At 36.2% G+C, this 20365-nt stretch overlaps 1 protein-coding gene across 2 annotated transcripts in view; it reads left to right on the top strand.

Moving 5' to 3' along the window:
* The window catches only part of prkceb (protein kinase C, epsilon b), a 107268-nt gene that overhangs the window by 48438 nt on the left and 38465 nt on the right, over positions 1-20365 (top strand). The window contains exons 3-10 of one of the 2 annotated variants that reach the window (XM_084092923.1): positions 2839-3001; positions 4558-4592; positions 5142-5230; positions 6342-6471; positions 7267-7409; positions 7629-7722; positions 8552-8766; positions 8847-9020. In XM_084092923.1, coding sequence (XP_083949049.1) covers positions 2839-3001; positions 4558-4592; positions 5142-5230; positions 6342-6471; positions 7267-7409; positions 7629-7722; positions 8552-8766; positions 8847-9020 — 1043 coding nt within the window. The remainder of the gene's footprint in view (positions 1-2838; positions 3002-4557; positions 4593-5141; positions 5231-6341; positions 6472-7266; positions 7410-7628; positions 7723-8551; positions 8767-8846; positions 9021-20365) is intronic. The other variant, XM_084092924.1, reaches the window with a different exon arrangement.

The following is a 20365-nucleotide window of genomic DNA, read 5'->3' as shown; positions in this document are numbered from 1 at the left end:
CCTGGAAACATTTCCGTTGTGGTCTGTGCTATTCGCGTTTCTGTATTTGGTTGTGTTGTGAACTTTTGTAGCGCATTTCTGTATTTGGTTGTGTTGTGAGTATTTGGAGCACACGAGTTGTGAAACTGATGAAGATGTTTTCTTAATTTGCGGGTATTTTTTCTATTTGCATGTGTTTTCTTCAGTTGCAGCGCGTTGAGCTGTAAGAAATAGTGCAGAGGTCCAACTAAAGATATAATTAAGTATATTTGATTTTGCTAAAATGGAACTATTGCAAGTACACTTTAGGTACACTTTAAATATCTTGCATTTAAATTATACAGTGATCATACTACTAATAGTGATATTAAACTCATTTAGGCTTAATATTAAGAAATGTGCATTGTGCATTAAAGAAGTACTCCAAATAAAGTTTAATTATGATATTTATATCAGTAAGTCTCAAGCGATATGTCAGTAAATATGTTAATAGTTTTGTATACTTAGTATGAACTAAATGTCTTTTAAATACATTTTGGTATAGGTTTTTTTCACTAGGGGATCACTGCAGTTTTTAAGAGAAATGGTGTTGACATGAATTTACACATGGTTTGTCTTAAAGCATATTAAAAACACCACATAGATATATAAACAACATTAAATATTAGATTTTTACCACAGGGGGACTTAAAATATCATTTTAACTGACTTATTATCATGATCAAATATTGTTTGTTTTTTCATTAATATCCTGCAGCTCTAGGAAATACCCTAAAAGCTTTCAGTTTTAAAGGTGTTACAGGGGAAGTGTGTACTTTTTGTGCCTATACTGAGACATTGACTGTTTTCAAACAGGTTTTCTAAATAATCTAATTCTAAAAAACAAATTGTCATTGGTTGAGGCAATGTTGCTGAATCAGGCTAGTCGGGATGCCAGACCAAATGGTCCATGTTCTCCCAAAGTCACATGCCTCCTCCTCGCTATGTTTGGCTTGTCAATGCAGTAATGTCTATCATGTCTATCATGTTCTCTTGATCAATATGATAATTTTCCTGTCAATGCAATAATACTTCTCTTGTGCTCACAACAAGGTCTGTGTAACTGGTGTAAATGAATGGTTTAATGGGTTAAATGGATATTATCATGTTCTGTCACATCTGAATCTAAATGAACTTGAAATTACTTGAATTGACAATCTGTTAGTGACCTGGGTTTTAGTGAGCAATATTCGTTGACTAATGGTCTGAAAAGATGACTATTGATAATTATAATATAATAATATAATTATAATAACTTGTATTATTAACGAAAAACTACAAGAAATTGTATTATATGTTTAAGGCATTGATATACTTCAAGCATATTCGAAGAATGAATTGGTGTGACATAATTTCAAACAAAAGCAGGCCAAACCGAAGTTCGTTTGGAGTTTCTCAGAAAAAAAAAAGCGAAACTATAAAGAGTTTTTTGAACTCCTGAAATGATGTGATTTTAATTTTAATAAATAGCATGTTAATATAATTATGCATGATATTCGTCATGTTTTGGATCGCTGATTGTTTAGTCTGAAAGGAAGAGGCTTGTTCTCCTGCACTTTCTCTTCTACTTTTGATGTCAAAGGTTTTTTGCTATGCACAGCAGTGCTGCCTGCCAGTGTTTCTTTTTCGGCTGGCAAAAAGAGTTTTAAAAAAAAACACACACACACAATGGCTTTATTAATAACAGGAGATGACTGTCGGCCTGCCAGTTTGACACAACTTGCTTTGTCATTTTGTGACTCCAAGTCCAGCCTCTCTCCTTCTCTTTCTCTCAGGGCTGAGAAGCTTGACTGCAGCAGACGGATACATTGACATAAGGGAATACTCAAGAGTGATCACAGTTCTCATGCTCCACAGAGAGAATGAGTAGAAGAGAGAGAAAGAGTGGAGCTCTACCCCTGTGGCCTGTTTCTTTTCCTAGTGAGAGCGTCTTACAACTCTCCAATATGGTGCCAATGTCACAGTCATGCCCCCCCCCAGTTTATTGATCACTGCCTCTGCATGGCGCCTCATAACACACAAACAGAAAAACACACAGTTAATGGATTAGTTGACTCAAAAAAAATAACATTTCGTTCAACCTGGGTTAGTAGGGTGAGCAAATGATGACAAAATTGACATTTTTGAGTGAACTATTCCCTTACAAGTACTGTTAGTGGCTGACAGAGTAGCCTACCAATCAGTCTTCTGATTGGTTGAACAATAGTGTCTGTCATAAGGACAGATGTGATATCTCAGGACACATAGTTGAGTGATATCAGGTAGTCTAGAAAAACTTAAAGCTACTTTAAGCTTTAGAAGAAACAAGCTTGGTTTTGTGGTTTTTCTTATGAACTTTACGTTAGTATAAATATTAACAAAAACGGCTAACATGGTCTTCTATGTGTTAACAGATACACTCTCAAATGTATGTTTGTCATCATGATGAATTTATTCAGCAAACAAAAGTGTCTGAAAATAAGGTTATAAAGTGAATAGTATTCGACTGGTCATGTTATTTTAAAAATGGTGACCCCTCCCCATGTAGAATTAAACAGCTTTTTCAAGGTTACTGATATGATTGGAGTCTTCATCCTAGGGCTGTGTAAGTCTGAGTGTCTCAGACATTGGTGGGCTTAAATTTACAATATATATTATCTACTGATCTCTACTCTCTCACTCTCTCTCTCTCTCTCTCTCTCTCTCTCAAATCTCTACATATATATATATATGTGTGTGTGTGTGTGTGTGTGAAAATTTTTACTATGTGCACCTGGATGAATGAGTGCACATTATTGAATAATGTTTACATTTGTTTGTGCATTTGTGTGTGTTTTGCAGCAGGAAGCTGCAAAAATGAGGAGCGTGTGTTTCGTGAACGCATGCGTCCCAGGAAGAGGCAGGGAGCTGTCCGGAGGAGAGTGCATCAAGTCAACGGGCACAAGTTCATGGCCACCTACCTGAGACAGCCCACCTACTGCTCACACTGCCGCGACTTCATCTGGTGAGTCCCACAGCAACCGTCAGCTGATATTTACAGCCGTGTTGAGTGCTGTTTGTACAGCTGCGTCTGTTGGTAAACCTGCGTCTGAGTTTTGACATAACCAGTGTACACTGTCCCTCCTCACGAGTCCGTTCACGGGTGGTTTCCCCTCAGAGGGCTGCGTTTCCATGGTAACTTCAGGAAAAGCCCCGAGGCTCAGAGCGACAGTGCTGCAATATGTGTGTATTGAGTGCGTCTGGCATCCTCCACACTGCACAAGAGCACCGCCGTGTCCCGCGGCCGCCTCTCTGGAGAACAGAAAGAATATGGCTGTTTTAAAGATAAGGTGCAGACATGATGTGTGGGACTGAAACTGAAGGGAAGGGCAGCGAATAACAACACACACCCTATGCAATCTATATATGTGAACAGTTATTTTCTCCTAAAGAGATACCAGGATACAATTCCTGTAAGCAATTTTTCAACGTAGGAGGATATTTGTCCACATACTGTATTATTGCGAACACTTTGCAGTATGGTCTTATTTGCTAACATTATTAGTTAATGCATCAAAGTCCCCCTGTGGTGAAAGTCAAGTTTTTAATGTTGTTTATATGTCTATGTGGTGTTTTTAATATGCTTTAAGACAAACCATGTGTAAATTCATAAGTCAACACCATTGCTGAGCATTTTCTCCTTAAAACTGCAGTGAACCAAAGACAGTCTCAAAAACACGGTTTGAAATCGCTGGTGTTTCTGACGTCACAAACTACCTTGTAGCCAATCACGTCAACATGCCGGTGGGCTTTAGCATATCATTCACAGTGAACTAGCAGGGGAGATGAGATGCCAGGTTATCCCAGTATATTTTTTGTTGATATGAAAAATCGGTAGATTTAGCAATATAGCAGGTGTATGATGTATATTACCATGTTACGATGAACTATATGCCTTTCTCCACTGACGTTCTGAGTTGTTCAAATTGTTTTTGATTGTTAGAAGGCAGATTGAGATGGCGAACGGGAACATGGTTTGTGTAACATTAGCAACACATTATTAGCTGTTTGATAACACGGTAAAGCAAAAGGCTAATCATATTAATTACCGTTATGTGTCCGACGTTGTAAAGAGCGATACCTTTGTGCAGCGTTTCCCTCAGTAAGTTGGCCGATCTGTGTGCTGGCGTGAGTGGAGGCGGGGCTAATTAGCATATTAATGGATCCGCGAAGGGTGTAGAGTTGCATTCAAGCTATTTTAAGGCATGAATAATTTTTTTATTCACAGGAAAAAAACGTTTAAATATGAAATTTTGGTGATCGAATATGAGTTTTAAGGGATACAATTATTGACTACAGGGGGAATTTAAGTAAGGAATAATTGGCGACGGGATGTTGAATTATTCGAAAACAATGCACACCTAAGGTGGTAATGCGGCAACGACTCAAAGCAGATTTTCAAAAAATTCAACAAACTTTATTTATTTATTTATGAACTGTTTCATGCATACTTAAATAAATGCTGTTGTGTTTAGTGTCACTGTTCAAGAAAAATAATAGCTGATCTCCTTCTCTTCACAGGGGTGTATTAGGAAAGCAAGGGTATCAGTGCCAAGGTAGGTAGATCCAATTCAGTTTTCTTAATATTTCTCCATATCAGTGTTTCTGTTCGGGTTCGGGTATATCGGGTTGCTTGTTCATCGAAAATATTAGCAACACATCAACATTCCGATTAAAGGAATAACTCAACCAAGATGAAAATTCTGTCATTATTTACTTATCCACATATTTATTGTATTTTCAGTGGAACACAAGAGAGAAATTTTAAAAGAATGATGTGACAGCTCTTATACCACAACAGTTCAATATTAATACAGCCATCAAGATAACAACGCAAGAGAAATATCATTGGAGAAGTCAGAATAAAACAACAAAATACATGGTGAACAAATAATAGGATAATTTTTATTTTTAGGTGAATTATTCCTTTAAGCAGTGACTAGCTCACAATCTGAAATGAAGGAAACTTCTGGCATGGACAGGAACCTCCTAAAAATATCATATCTATACTGTGGCTGAAAAAATTCTTATCTGTGAGCTCACAGTAATACATCAGAAAAGTGAAGTAAAGCTAATTTCGTCTACTCCTTGTCTCTGTCCCTCAGTGTGCACCTGTGTAGTTCATAAACGCTGCCATGAGCTGATCATCACTAAATGTGCAGGTCTGAAGAAACAGGAGGACACCACAGAGGAGGTGAGAGAAAAATCACACATGATGTCTCTTTAATATCTCTCATTTAAGATGTTTTCACCAATGAGAGTAAATTAAAAAACGTTTGCAGGTTTCCTGCTTTTCAGATGTTTATCCTGTGAAAAAAAATAACCCATAAATCTTTTCTTGAGTTTCATAAGAGGTCTCAACAATGTTTCAAACTGTGATTCAGATTTGCAAAGATGCAATGAAAAAAAACATACATTTCTCATCGAATTTATCCTAGAGTTATGCTATCTACACTTTAATTTCGAAGTTCAATACTCTAGCTCAGGGGTTTTCAATTCTGGCACCTCGAGGTCCACTTTCCTGCAGAGTTTACCTCAAACCTTGATCTCAAAATCCCTTTATGCCAAACCCCCTCATGGAAGAATAAAGCCGTTGTGTTTACAACTGTGACAATGAGCGCTGATGAGAATCAAAAGTATGTGAAGTATGTAAAGTTCATGGCATAGACTCTTTAAAATACATTCAAGAGTTTTACACATCGGTCTATAAACGTTACAGTTTCACGCACCTAACCATGACATGGAAAGAAACTAACTGTGATTGGTCCTTGGCCAATGAAAAGCTTGTACTTTTTGCCTACTCTTTTAAGAGTACTGTGATTTCTGACATACTTCATTGTCACATTCTGTTTTTCGCTTACTATACAGTAGGGAATTATGTGATTTCGGATGCAACCAACAACATTTAAATACAACAACTTTATAAGCTTGTTCAGGTGAGTTTGATTAGGGTTGGAGAAAAACTCGTCAGGAAAGTGGACCTGGAGGTCATTTTTTTCCAGTTTAAGTCTATTTTTAGTCTACTTAATTTTAGGAAACATCCATTATATCTCTTGAGATAAAGAGCAACACCTGAGGAATAAAACTTTCCTTTGGAGTTAAATAATATAGTCTACCATGTTTTTACTGTTAGCTAACAACATCACTGTGTAGGCTTTATCAAATGGGTGTCACTACCCACAGCTATATATATTGGATGTAAGTAATAATAATAAAAAAAACAATGAGTTTTGCAGTTTTTCCTCTGTTAAAATGCTTGTGATCACTGCATAGGCATCTTTCTGATCCTCTATCACCCCCTGCAGGTGGGATCTCAGCGCTTCAGCGTCAATATGCCTCATAAGTTCCGGATTCACAACTACAAAGTCCTCACGTTCTGTGACCACTGCGGTTCATTACTGTGGGGTCTGCTGCGGCAAGGGCTGCAGTGCAAAGGTGAGAGCGGCATTCTGGGAAATATAGATACAGGGTTCCCACAGTCATGGAAAAGCTGCCAATTTTTCAGGGATTTTTCAATTATTTTGTCATTTCATGGTATTTTCTGGACATTTCTATAGTGAATGCACATTTTTCTTTTTCTCTGTTCTGTTATTAAATATATTAATTCAAGACTGGCAATTGATAATCCCTATAAAATATGTTTATACGTTGTTGTTTTTTTTCAGTATAATGTTGGGTTGTTTCATCCCATGTTTTGATCAAATTTTAATAAAAAAATTGAAACCGATAGTTGGGTTCTTCAATATTTGACCCAAATACCATTTTTTAGAGTATATATATATATATATATATATATATATATATATATATACTCTAAAAAATGCATGATGAAATGTATGAAAGAGAGCACAACTTTTTTTTTCTGTGACCTTTCTCTAGTAACCTTTTTGATATATATATATATATATATATATATAGGTTACTAGAAAGGTCACAGAAAAGAAAAGGTTGTGCTCTCTTTCATTATGAAAACAGTACTTTGACCCATTGTTATTTAGTATCATTTTTATTTTATTTTATTTTTCAAGTTAAACTAGAAATAAAATAAGTTTTTAAGTTTTTTTTATATATATATTTTATTTTAAGCAATGAAAGTTTTCTTATGGTTTTAGTTTTAGTTTTAGTAAACGATAATAACCCTGCTATATCCCCAAATCTTCCAAGATTCAAACATGCATTGAAATACAGTCTAAGTTCTCATGCCGTCTCCCTTCATTTCTCTGTCCTCAGTTTGTAAGATGAATGTGCACAAGCGTTGTGAAAGTAATGTAGCTCCTAACTGTGGGGTGGACGCCAGGGGCATCGCCAAGGTGCTGTCCGACCTCGGAGTCACTCCAGATAAACTCTCCGGCAGCGTCCAGAGGAGAAAAAAGGTAAGAGGCCGACAATCATCAGGAATTATTTGTTCGCACTAGAAAAGTGGGCATGCAGAACTGAAAGGTCAAAAGCCTCCTTCTCCTCCATGCAGCTGTAGATGATAGTAAATACACTGATTACTGATGACATAATGGTCTTTATAGCGAGCACTTGATCGGGCCTCCTGAAACATAATGATGATTGGATGATGAAGATGATTCTTGTTTTCCACACAGATCTCTCAGGGTCCAGATCCACAACCCTTACCCATATCCCCACTGTTAGAAGAGGACCGATCCAAATCTGCACCTACATCACCATGTGACCAGGGTAAACGAATACAGCTAAATATAAAGCTCTGCTGATGCTTCTTGGGTTAAATACATTATTTTGTTATAGTCAGTACAATAGATTACCACAGAAAACAAGTTTAACTTGTCCTTAAGTTTGTAATTCACTTAAAATGGAAGTCTATGGGGCCATTGTACCAATATGTGAAGCTTGTATTTTGCCATGTTTTCATGGCTTTGTATGACAAACAAACTGAAATTGTCATCAATGAAATCAAATGGCTGATAGTCTAAAAGGGCTGTATTTAATTTAAAAGCTACAACTTCTATGATACAGTACGCTTATAGTGGTTTGTTGTCATTTTGAAGCTTGACAGCATTTGATAGCCAGTGCTTTATGTCATTTATACCTGATATCCATCACATGACTATATAACTATATGCACAGGCAAATGTGCTGATTTGGGGCTAATTATTATTATTTTTTAATCAATGCTGAAAACAGTTGTGCTGAATTTTTGCGTGATACATTTTTTTCTGGATTCTTTGATGAAAAGAAAGTGTAAAAGAACAGAATTATTTGAAACAGAAATCTTTCTAACATTATAAATGTCTTTACTGTAACTTCTGATCAATTGCTGATGAAAACTATTAATTTCTTTCAAAATAAACTAAAATAAATCTTTAAAACATGGTAGTGTGATACTGTAGATCCAATGCTGTATTTTACCCTTAGACCTCTATTGTACGTGCATTACAATTAACATGTATTGTGTTTGTTTTTTACAATCTGAATGTGAGTATATGGGACTCGACACGGGGTCAGATAGCATGTGATGTGATTTGGCTCTTTGTTTTGTGATCTGCAGATATAAAGGACCTGGAGAACATCAGGAAGGCACTTTCGTTTGACCACCGAGGCGAAGAGCTAAAGCCAGCCTCGTCCTCCTCTCTGACCGAGGGAGAGTCAGAGGAGACGGGGGAGGCGAGAGAGAACGGAGAGGTGAAGACCGTCCAGACCAAAAGGATGATGCTGGAAGACTTCTCCTTCATCAAAGTGCTCGGGAAAGGCAGCTTTGGCAAGGTGTGGATTATGTCTGGTAGTTTTGTCTGGCGTGTAATAAGGGCCCAGCAGTGTGAGCGCAGTGTTGTCTTTGTGTACAGGTGATGCTGGCTGAGTTAAGAGGCACTGATGAGGTTTTTGCGGTGAAAGTGTTGAAGAAAGACGTCATCCTTCAGGACGACGATGTGGACTGCACTATGACTGAGAAACGCATCCTAGCCCTGGCCAGAAAACACCCGTATCTTACCCAACTCTACTGCTGCTTTCAGACCAAGGTGAGAGCCAGGAGTGTTTCTGCTCTACACTCAGTTTAGCCTCATTGCAAACTTTAAAATAATGAGCAAAATGGACAGTCAAGCACTAAATACCAAAACATTCTCCTTATTCATAAATGTTTTGCAGACTGCCACTAGATGGAGCTGTAATATTACATTCTGTCCGGTGGTCAGAAAGCTTTTAGAGCTTGTACATTGCTTTTACAGCTGTTTAGCTCTTTATCTGAAGAGGGCATGGTTGTGGCTTGGGGAATAATTACAAAAACGGGTCAGTTCATCAAGAATCTGGGCACATTTTAGAAAAGGCTTACATTTTGAAATTTGTGTATTCAGGTTTCCAGCTGAAACTTAAAAGGCTTTTAATTCAAATGAAAACCAGCCATGAAACAGCAATAGCTTTTATACACTGAAATGAGAATTATACTTTAAATCAAAAGTGAACTGCTAAAATTATCTGCTATAATTTTGAGCCTTGAAATGTAAATAAAATCTGAATAAATTAATACATATTTATTGACAGACTTCCATTTCTTCTTGTTACTAGATGAACTGTAAAAAAACAACACTTTTTTCTTAAATTACTAATTATTAAATAAACTAAAAAGAGCAAATGCAAAAAATAAGATCAAAATAAAACATTTTATATAAAAGTATAAATAATAAAGCCCAAAGCTATAATATTAATAATATGACCATGATTCAATTAAAAGCTGTGCATAATGTGAATATAATAGAAACATGTTTGTCTTCTTAAAACTTGGACTCTATTTCCTAAGATTTTCATTTATACACTTTTACAAGTGTTGGAAATATCACATAATTTTAAAATTAAAAAGTCTGAAAAAAAATTCTATACTGATAATAAATCCAGTTATGATCAGCTCTGAAATATTTATTTGCGTAGTTAGTGCTCTTTGTGAATGGTTTATTAAGGCCCGTTCACACCAAGCACGATAACTATAAAGATAACGATAAAGATAACTATATATGCGTCCACACCAACGACCGATAACGGTCTTTTTATTCTAAGCACGAGCGCCCGCGCTGCGGTTTCAAAGTAGCGAAAATGGATGACCTGCTAGAATGGATTCTGATTGGCTGTCAGTGTTTTATCGTTTGACAGCTGGAAAAAAATCGTTCTGAAAGTGATCCCAACAATATCGTTCCTCATATCTTTATCGTTATAGTTGTGGTGTGAACTCTGTTATTCTTTAATATGGAGAACGATTTTTAGAATTATATCTTTATCGTTATCTTTATAGTTATCGTCCTTGATGTGAACGGGCCTTTACTGTTTAAAATAACTGACAGTAAACTAAAAATAAGATCAAAATAAAATCTTTAATATAATCAATGAAAAATGGCAAACGACAATTAAACTTTTAATTAAATCAGACTATTTAAATATAAAAATATAGATAAAAGGAATATAGCCAAAAACCAAAAAGCCATAACAACAACAATAATAATAATAACAATTAAAATAATAATAATTATTATTATTATTATCTGGAAAAGTCGTTGTAGTTTCTATACTGACCATACAATTATCCAGTTATGATCAGTTCTGAAATATTTCTGTGTAGTTATTGAACTTTTGTGAATCTGTTCTCTATGCAATGATTTTTACAAATCCTAATCCAGTATCCAGTCATGGCAATTAAAAACATGTGGAAACTTTTTTTTTCTTGTAAAGCCTCTCAGTTTCAGTCAATTAAACATTATAGGTGGTAAAGGGATTATTTATTATCATGACTCATCATAATGCTGAATATAAAATACAGTTGTGTTCTTATCCATTCCACAAACAGCCCTGCAGCTGATCACATACAAATACAGAAACACGCGCACACACACACACACACACACACACACAAACGCTCGGGTACGGAACAGGTTGATCTGTTCGCCTGCACGAGTGTTCCTGACACAGAAGGGCAGGCACCTGTTGGAAGGGAACATTTCTTTTATAGTCTATAATAAGCTCACATCAGATAAACCCTCCACATTAGGTCACCATTCTAATTCTCGTTCAGTCTCTCTCGGTCTGCTGGTGTGATAATAGTTTTAGATAGAGCCGAGTGATTAAGAACAGCGGCCGCGGCCAGTCCTATCCTCACATGAACATGTTTATTTTCCTCCACTAAAACCTGGAGTCAGCCATCATGACGGCATCCTCCAGTCCTCTAATTTATTTACTTCTGCAGTTTCCCCAAACAAGCAAAAAGAACATTGTGTCCTTACTGTGAACACGAGTGGGAGGAGGTAAAGGGAAGGGGAGGGGAACGAGCGCTGGCGAGAAGGAAAAGGGCGAGTGTAAGATGAAAGAATGGTGGAGAACAAGATGACCTCTTAAAACTGAAAACGTATAGTATTAAAAGACCATAACAGTGATGAGTTATAACTGCGACATTAAAGTGACATTAAAGAATAGTCGCCGTAATTTAATCACTCTCACTGTATTTTTAGTGTGAGTAGAGCAATGACAGGAAATGACAGGGAAATGGGATCGGGAAATGTCATGTGCTGGATTCAAATTTGCAGTGGTTCACAGTCCTGGTCCTGGGGACCCGCCGCTCTGCATATTTTGGATGTCTTCCTTATTTAACACGCAGCTCATTAGGAAGAGCTCCATGAACTCAACTAAGGGCCGTTTACATGGCACCGTTTTCAACTAAAGACGGAATACTTTGTATGCGTTTTGGTCGTTCATTTACACGACAACAGCGTTTTTGGGTGCTTGAAAAAGCAAACTTTTGAAAATGGGTTTCAACGTGCACGTTTTTGAAAACGATACCGTTACCGTCTCTGAGTGAACTACAAAAACGCGAATATGTGAAAACGATGACGTCATGCGCATGCGCATTATGTGTTCAGTCTATAGGCCCGTAGTTTTTCTTTACAAAGTGACATAGCCAACTACTGGCCTGGAAGCATAAAACAGCGTTTTCAATAGTTAATCGTTAATGATGATTTCCAATGAACAAAAGATTTATTAAAGGGATAGTTCACCCTAAAATGAAAATTACTCAACCTCATGTCGTTCCAAACCCGGAAAACTTTCGTTCATCTTCGGAACACAAATGAAGATATTTTTGATGAAATATGTGAGCTTTCTGTCCCTCCATAGACAGCTACGCAACTACCACTTTGATGCTTTAAAAAGTTCATAAAGAGATCGTAAAACTAATCCATATGAATTGAGTGGTTGGTCCAAATTTTCTGAAGAAACTCAATTGCTTTACATGATGAACAGATTGAATTTAGGCTTTTATTCACATATACTGTACACATTTATCAACTCACACATCTGTTGTGGTAAACGGAAGCTCAAGCATGTTCGCTTGACGTGCAAGAACCAATGAGGTTCATTTTTGTGTTTCGCAGAATGTTTGAGCTTCAGCAAGAACCAATGATGTTCATTCTTGTGTTACGCAGCACATGAGCTTCAGTGGGAAACCAATGAGGTTCATTCTTGTGTTTCGCAGAACGTTTGAGCTTACACAAAAACCAGTGATGTTCATTCTCGTGTGTAACGAAGCACGTTTGAGCTTCAGCAAGAACCAGTGAGCAGGCACGTGCACACATAGACATCAAAGGGGGCTTGAGCACCTTCCCTTTTTATTCCTGGAGAGAAAGTGCCCTTTTTTCTCGGGTGCTTTTTTTATTTATTTTTTTTTTTAAAGATAATATATATTCTTTTTTGCGCACAGCTTCCCTGTCAAACAAATATATTTATTGAAGAATAGTTTAAAAGGGAGTTTATTGATTTAAACCCGATTGTATTGCTTCCGCTAAAGAAAATAGTACGCTCCGTCTCTACGGTTAGAATCCTGTGAGTCCATAGCAACGCTCTGTTTTTCATGGCAACGGTCTGTTATACTCCGCACAACGGTCTGTTATCAAGAAATAACAGACCGCATTCTACATTGGAATTCAACCAAGCCATGTAATAAAATAAGTTAGTAATAAAATAAGCATATATCACCACCAGGTGATATGCTTTAGTTATTTTGTTTATCCTATTTACCTGCATTGCCCTGTCAATTAGATGCAAATGTGCGCATTTTAACTAGTTGATGCCTAATTTGCATACAGAACGTCCCCAGTAATGACTTACATCAAGAGTCTTTCCCCCTGAAATTTAGAAATCTAAATTGGTGAATTTAGAAGAAATCTACAGATGCAAACAGATGGAGGATACACTCTAAAAAATGTAGTAAATCTGAGTAACTGCATCTGGTGCATTAAAGGGATAGTTCGCCCAAAAATGAAAATTCTGTCATCATTTACTCACCCTCAAGTTGTTTCAACCCTGTATGAATTTATTTTTTCTGCTGAACACAAAAGAAGATATTTTGAAAAATTTCGGTAACCAAACAGTTGATGGACACCATTGACTTCCATAGTAGGAAAAAAAATACTATGTTAAGCAGGAAAAAGAAATTCATACAGGGTTGAAACAACTTGAGGGTGAGTAAATGATGACAGAATTTTCATTTTTTGGCACTATCCCTTTAATAAATAAAACTGAGTAGAAATAAGTTAACATTAAACATTAAAAATAACAATATTTATAATTTAACTTTTTATTTATGAGTAATTAATAAATTAGCAGATTTTGCTATCTGTAACAAAATAGCAGCAACAGTGAATATTTGTGTTGATTTTAAAGTGTTATGTATTCTGATAACACCAAAATAATTAAAATGATGTAGTGCCTTGTGCAAAAATAAACAAATTATTATTAAAACACGCCCCTCTGCTTGATGCAGTTATTTAGGTTATTCTAAATATATAGGCCTACTTGAAACTAGTAGCATAGAAAATGTTTTCAAAACATGCACATTGTGGAATGGTTTCCTTTGCTGCTCTATAAACCTAGTGAATACTAAGGAGACCATGGTTTCTGTGTGAACCGATTATTTTGTAGACATCTTTTGAAAATGAAACAATTGCGTGAGTTTGAGGAAGATAAAATGAATTAACTTTTTAAAGGCACAGTATGGCATTTTTCGCCACTAGGGGTCGCTAACCTATTTACAATAACAAAGGCGTAGATTGATGACGCAACATTTGCTAAGAATTATGGATCTTGTCGTCAACGTCAAGCCGACCGATCTAATAATGTTTATGGATGACTGAATACATCGATGTTTTTATCATGACTGTGATATGAAGCAGTTCGGGATTGCTAAGAGACAGCTATCAGCTCCAAACGCGACGCGATACCGCGGATATAAAAGGAATATGGACATTTCATTCTACCGAACTACACGCAGAATTACTACTCACAGGTCAGTTTATTAGACAAATTAAACTTGTGAGGTAACGCAGCGCTGTTTCACTTGGTCTAACATTACACTATCACACTAAACTGCATTTGAATGTGTTGAAATGTATGTGTTAGTTTGTCTGTATGAGACTAGCAGTAAACTAGATCAACATTAGAATAACATACAGATCATATTCTGACATTTTATCATTGTTGAACTATAAAACATTGATTAGTTTTATGTAAATGTGCTCACCTGTTTAATAAAGTACATGTAGGAGCGGTCGAAGTCTCGGACGTGGAGCTCTCGTTTATATACTGTCTATGGGAGCTCTAGGCATCTCGAAAACACCGCGCTGATATTGATTCTCGTTTTAGTTCTCCTTTTTTTATCCAAAGTCTGCTTGCCATGGTCCATAATGTTTGAACGCAACAACAACAGCATGCAAATAGACATTGCGAACTACAAAGTTGTCCGCGTCAGCCGCTTTGGTTACTATCAGACGGCTCTGGTTCATAGCTCTGGTTGCCATGGCAGCACGAGCGGAAACCAGGGACAACGCGGATATGACGGCATTGGCGGCGACACAACGGAAATAAAGAAACGGGACGTTTCTCGAATTAAATTACAAATTTCTCCTGGTTTAAAGGTTGTTTTGAAACAGTCGGGATAATGTAAGTACACAACTAAAAAATATATATAACATAGATATAGTGATTTTTGCTATTTTTAAAGCAAAAAAGTTACATATTGTGCCTTTAAATTATTTTTTTAAAAAGGAAGTCAGAGTTGCGTTAATATATATACTTTTTTGTTAAAAAAAAGGAAAAAAAATACGTCATTATGAGAAGTGCCCTTTATTTCACTTGAGCCCCTGTCCCTCAAAATGTCTGTGCACGTCCCTGCCAGTGAGGTTAATTTTTGTGTTACGCAGGACGTTTGAGCTTCAGCAAGAACCAATGAGGTTTGTTCTCACCCGTCAAGCAGGTTCGGTTGAGCTTCTGTTTATGTTCGCTGATCAATGTTTAAATTTAATCTGTTCATCTTATAAAGCGATCAAGTCTCTTCAAGAAAATTTGGATCAGAGCGCTCAAATCATATAGATTACTTTTACGATCTCTTTATGAACTTTTTGTAACGTCAAAATGGTTGTTGTGTAGTTGTCAATGGAGGGACAGAAATCATATTTAGAGTTTATTTTTTATTAGAGTTTCTTTGTTAATTAGTTCAGTTCGCCTCTGTTCTCTCCAGTTACCTGTTAAGTTGGTTGTTCTGTTCCTGATCTTGTTCCTGAGATTCTGTTTTGTGAAGATTTGAGTTGATTTCTAAATAAAGACTGCTGCACTTAGATCCTGTTTCATCTCTGCTGCAACCTACGCTGACCGTCAGCTCTCTAATCGTTCTCGTGGTACTTTGATGTCATACGCAGATCGGTATACATGCACTTCCATTCAAATGTTTGGGGTCAGTAAGATTTTTTACTGAAGAAATTAATACTTTTATTCAGCAAGGAAGCATTAAATTGATCAGAAGTTACAGTAAAGACATAATGTAAAAAAAAATGGTGTTCTTTTGAAATGTCTATTCATCAAAGTATCGTGCAATAAATTATCACAAAAACATTAAGCAGCACAACTGTTTTCAACATTTATAATAAATGTTTCTTGAGCACCAAATCAGCATATTAGAATGATTTCTGCAGGATCATGTGACACTCAAGACTGGAGTAATGATGCTGAACATTCAGCTTTGCCATCACAGGACTAAATTACATTTTACAATATGTTCAAATAGAAAACAGTTTGCACAATTATTTTGCAAAATTAAGTCTCAGTCAAATATAGCATGAATAATATTAATAATAATAAAAACGTTGTGTTTTTGGTGCGAACAATACAGGAAATGTAGTGTTTTAACCATGTTTAGAAAATGTAATTATTGGCAGATGTATCTGTAATATTTTGAACAGAAGTTTGTTTTGGATGGATTTGTTCTTGTGTTTATTTTGTAGCAGAAGAAGTTGATTGCCATAAGCCTCACATAATGTGGTTCTGATGCTTATCGGACCTGATGTGTATTCCATATGCTGTTTGTTTTCTTTTCCACACACACACACACACACGCACGCGCGCACGCACGCACACACACACACACACACACACACACACACACACACACACACACACACACACACACACACACACACACACACACACACACACACACACTCATTGACCAATATTCTGTTACACTTTTTTTGCTTAATACATATAATGACTAATGCAGCACATCTGACATCTATGTTAAAAAATATGAAGAAAATTCTACTAAGAAACAAAACGTGAGTTTGTGGTCAGCAGTTTACATTTATAGGCTTAATGATTGCAGATTAAGTAAAGATTTGACATTTATCCACAGATGTCTTTTTGGACAAAGATTACACACTTGTGTTCTCCAGCATTTTGCATTTAATCAGATCTTAAACTGAATGCAGGTGTGTGTTCCCTTTTTTTTTCTTTTTTTTTTCTTTTTTCCCCTTGTTTTCTCTCATCAGCTCTTTGTTGCCTCACACGCAGCATGGCAGGCTGACCTCTTGTTGACATGTTCAGTTTCTCGCTCCATTTCGTGTTCCCTCAATGCCTAATTTGCCATCAGGCACTGCTGAGGACGCCTTTGCCCTGACTTGCTTTGCCCCTCAGCATCAGTAGAGCCGAAGTCCTGCGTTAATCTCCACTTATGAAACCCTCTGATAGACTTTCTCCATAGATTACCCATCACTTCCAATGCACAATATAATTATTTGATATTTATATTGAACGAAGGAAGAGACTGCAATAAAATGGAGCTAGTAAGGCAAGGCAAGTTTAATTTGATAGCATATTTCATTTTCAGTGATTTACATTGGCATTATACACTAGCGTTCAAAAGTTTAGGCTGGGTAAGATTTTTTAAAAGAAATTTTTGAAAGACGTCTCTTATGTCCATCAATGCTGAATTTATTTGATCAAAGATACAATGAAAACAGTAATATTATGGAATATTATTACAATTTAAAATAACAGTTTTATATTATTTCTTACTGTGATGGCAAAGCTGAATTTTCAGCATCTTCAGTGTCACATGATCTTTCAGAAATTATTCTAATATGCTGATTTGATGCTCAAGAAACATTCCTTATTATCAATGTTAGCAATAGTTATTTTTTGTGGAAACAAAAAAAAAAAAAAAATCCGGATTCTTTGATGAATAGAAGGTTCAAATGAACAGCATTTATTTGAAATAGATTCAATTAATATAAGCTAATTAGACTGCATGCATTTATAAAATAATTGGAAAATGCTTTTTAAAAGTTTTAGTCAACTTAAAATAATATAAAAATAAGAAAAGAATAAATGAACAAATTAAAGAAATAAATGTTTCATATGTAGTAGTGGATTAAAATTCTAAAGAGATAAAAGGACACACATTGAAATTAAATCAAATTAAATAACACAATTAAAGTTAGTAAGAAAGGCATTTACAATAACTAATAAAGCTAAATTTTAAGTGTTCAAGAGATGCTAAAATGACCAACATTACTGTTCCAACTATGAACCTAGTCTATTAGACTACTTGTACGCTGTTCTTTTTTAGAGTTATAGAAGTTTGCGGCTTTCCCCCTTCAAAACACATTATGTATGAATGTTTATGAAACATTAAATGTTCTCAACACCAAGGTCATGGCTTTAATTCCCAGAGAACACACATACTAAAAATGCATGAATGCTCTTTTTTTGGGGATAAAATTGGCAGCCGAGTGTATAAATGTTAATATTGATATTCCAGAGGAATGTCTTGACATGAGCAGAAAGGTTGTTCCTAAATGTGCACTCTAATGAACCAGAGTTTTATCATGATTTTCAGACCGCAATCAGCCTCAGGATCACAGTACAGCTCTTATCCCTGTAATTACAGCTAAGCAATGTAAATAACATTATACAACCAGCTAAAGCGCATATGGAAACTTATAGAGCTGAAAAACTTCAGGCAGTGAGAGAGAGAATTCTATGATGGTTTATAAATCAATTTGTTTTTCCCCTTTGTTTTTGGAGGATGTTCTCAAAGTTTCAGAAAAAGATCACTTCCAATTTGGTCAGTTCATACTCCCCCACTTAAGTTCTTAACCAAGGTCGTGGAATGAAATGTCTTGCTCTCTTTGGCTCATCTCTGCTCTTGGACAGCAGGTTGGAGCGCTCCCAGATGTCTTGGCCTGGCTCCCTCACATTTATGTTCTGTAGTCGCTCCATTAATCGCAGTCAGATTGCGGCTGCTCACTTTGTGACATCTGTGCAGGCAGCCGTATACATGTCTCTCCTTCACCTGAAGAAGACAGAATACACACAGTCCGCACATATCACAGACGCGTGTTTTCATTTAAAAGTCCTTAATTCATGATTTAAAAGTGAGAAGTTAACGGATCGAATCCAGCATGTGTTTGCTTTTCTGCACCCTTAACAAAATACTCATGAGTGACATATGGATTGTGTACATTTGTTTCTTTTAGCTGTCTTTTTCTTTCTTTTTCATAGAAGGAGGAATTTATTCCTGACGAATAGAATTTGGTGTGCTAATACAGCTTGTTCTCACAAGCAAAAAAAACTAAGATTCTTTTTATTATTTAACTGAATTCTTACAAGATGACTTATCATGTGGATTGAGATCCTTATTACATTGTCATTAGGGGCTTTACAGACCTTCAGAAAGAAGAGAGGTAGTTTGCAGTCAATGTGATTGTATGTGACAGCAAATTGTTTATATTGCAGTTTCAGTTAAGTATTACTGTAACCCCCCCCCCCCCCCCCCCCCCCCAAAAAAAAAAACACACAAAAAAAGAAAGAAAATGTTTTAACAACGAGAACCATATTTAATAATAAATACTCAGGAATGCTTAAGAGAATACAGGAAATATATCACAACAAACGTCATTAATGTAAAATACTAAATCAACTATTCGAATAATTGAATAACCGATGGCAGACAAAGCAGAATCCCCACCCAAAAAAAATATTTTACATAATTTGTGATATTTTTTTCAATTAACATAAAAGTAGTTATATAATATTTATTTTATAATTTATTTTGCTAATCTGGAGTCCAACAGCCAGTGGAGGAACATTGCTCCTGTCAGAAACAAAGCAGGGCACCATAACAGGAAAAAGACATTTCCCCAAGAACAGGGAGCATTTTACCTCCTATACTGTGGATTTAAGTTTGTAATGTCTATGTGCAACTACTTACATATTCATTATTTACATTGTGTAATGTCTCCAGACAGTTGGAAGATGGATGGCTGAAGTTCTTTTGTTTGTTCTTATATAAAAAAAATATATATAAAAAAATGCCTAGCTCATGTTTAGCAACATTTACTGTACACTAAGAGTATAAATATCCCGTTGTTGTCATATTTGTGTAGTATCAGGTTGCATCCGTGTAAGGAAACCAGAAAACCTGTATAGCATTGACTTGCACGCTAAGCCCTGTTTACCCAGCGTCTGTGTTTTTGCAGCACTTTCTGCTACACTGAGCTTCATAAACTTTTCTCTGTAGAAACATTCCTCACAAAAATGTGTTTTATAGGAAACATAGTGGCATGCTTGAACCTGAAAAGGCCATTTAAGAACATTATGATGGACAGAGGGAGAGAGAGCAACAAGGTTTCTGCATATACTGTATGCTGTGTTAAGAGGCTTATATGTGTGTTGTTCTGGGAGAGAAATTCCTACTGTAATGACAAGCTTCATCAAGTGAAGAGTGACAGCTTCTTGGCCAGAGTGTGTTAAAAGTCGCTGGTAGCAATGTGTGTTGATACTCCATATGAGCTCACTGGGTCTGTTGTACAGTAGAATGCCAAATGTGTGTGTTATATTTCTGGCAGTCGTTGCAATATTTACTGAGACTTCTGAAATGCCTCGTTTGCCATTATTTCTGTTACGTAGCTATGTCACCATGTGACAGTTTTTATTTTTAAAACTATTTCTCAGCAGTTCAACCACAACTTTTGTTGTATTCTCACTTTTTCTGCTTTCACAG

This window comes from Abramis brama (assembly GCF_963993115.1).
Source record: "Abramis brama genome assembly, chromosome: 19".
NCBI classification, from domain to species: domain Eukaryota; kingdom Metazoa; phylum Chordata; class Actinopteri; order Cypriniformes; family Leuciscidae; genus Abramis; species Abramis brama.
The sequence above is the reverse complement of the archived record's forward strand: the minus strand, read 5'-3'. Positions and strand labels throughout refer to the sequence as shown.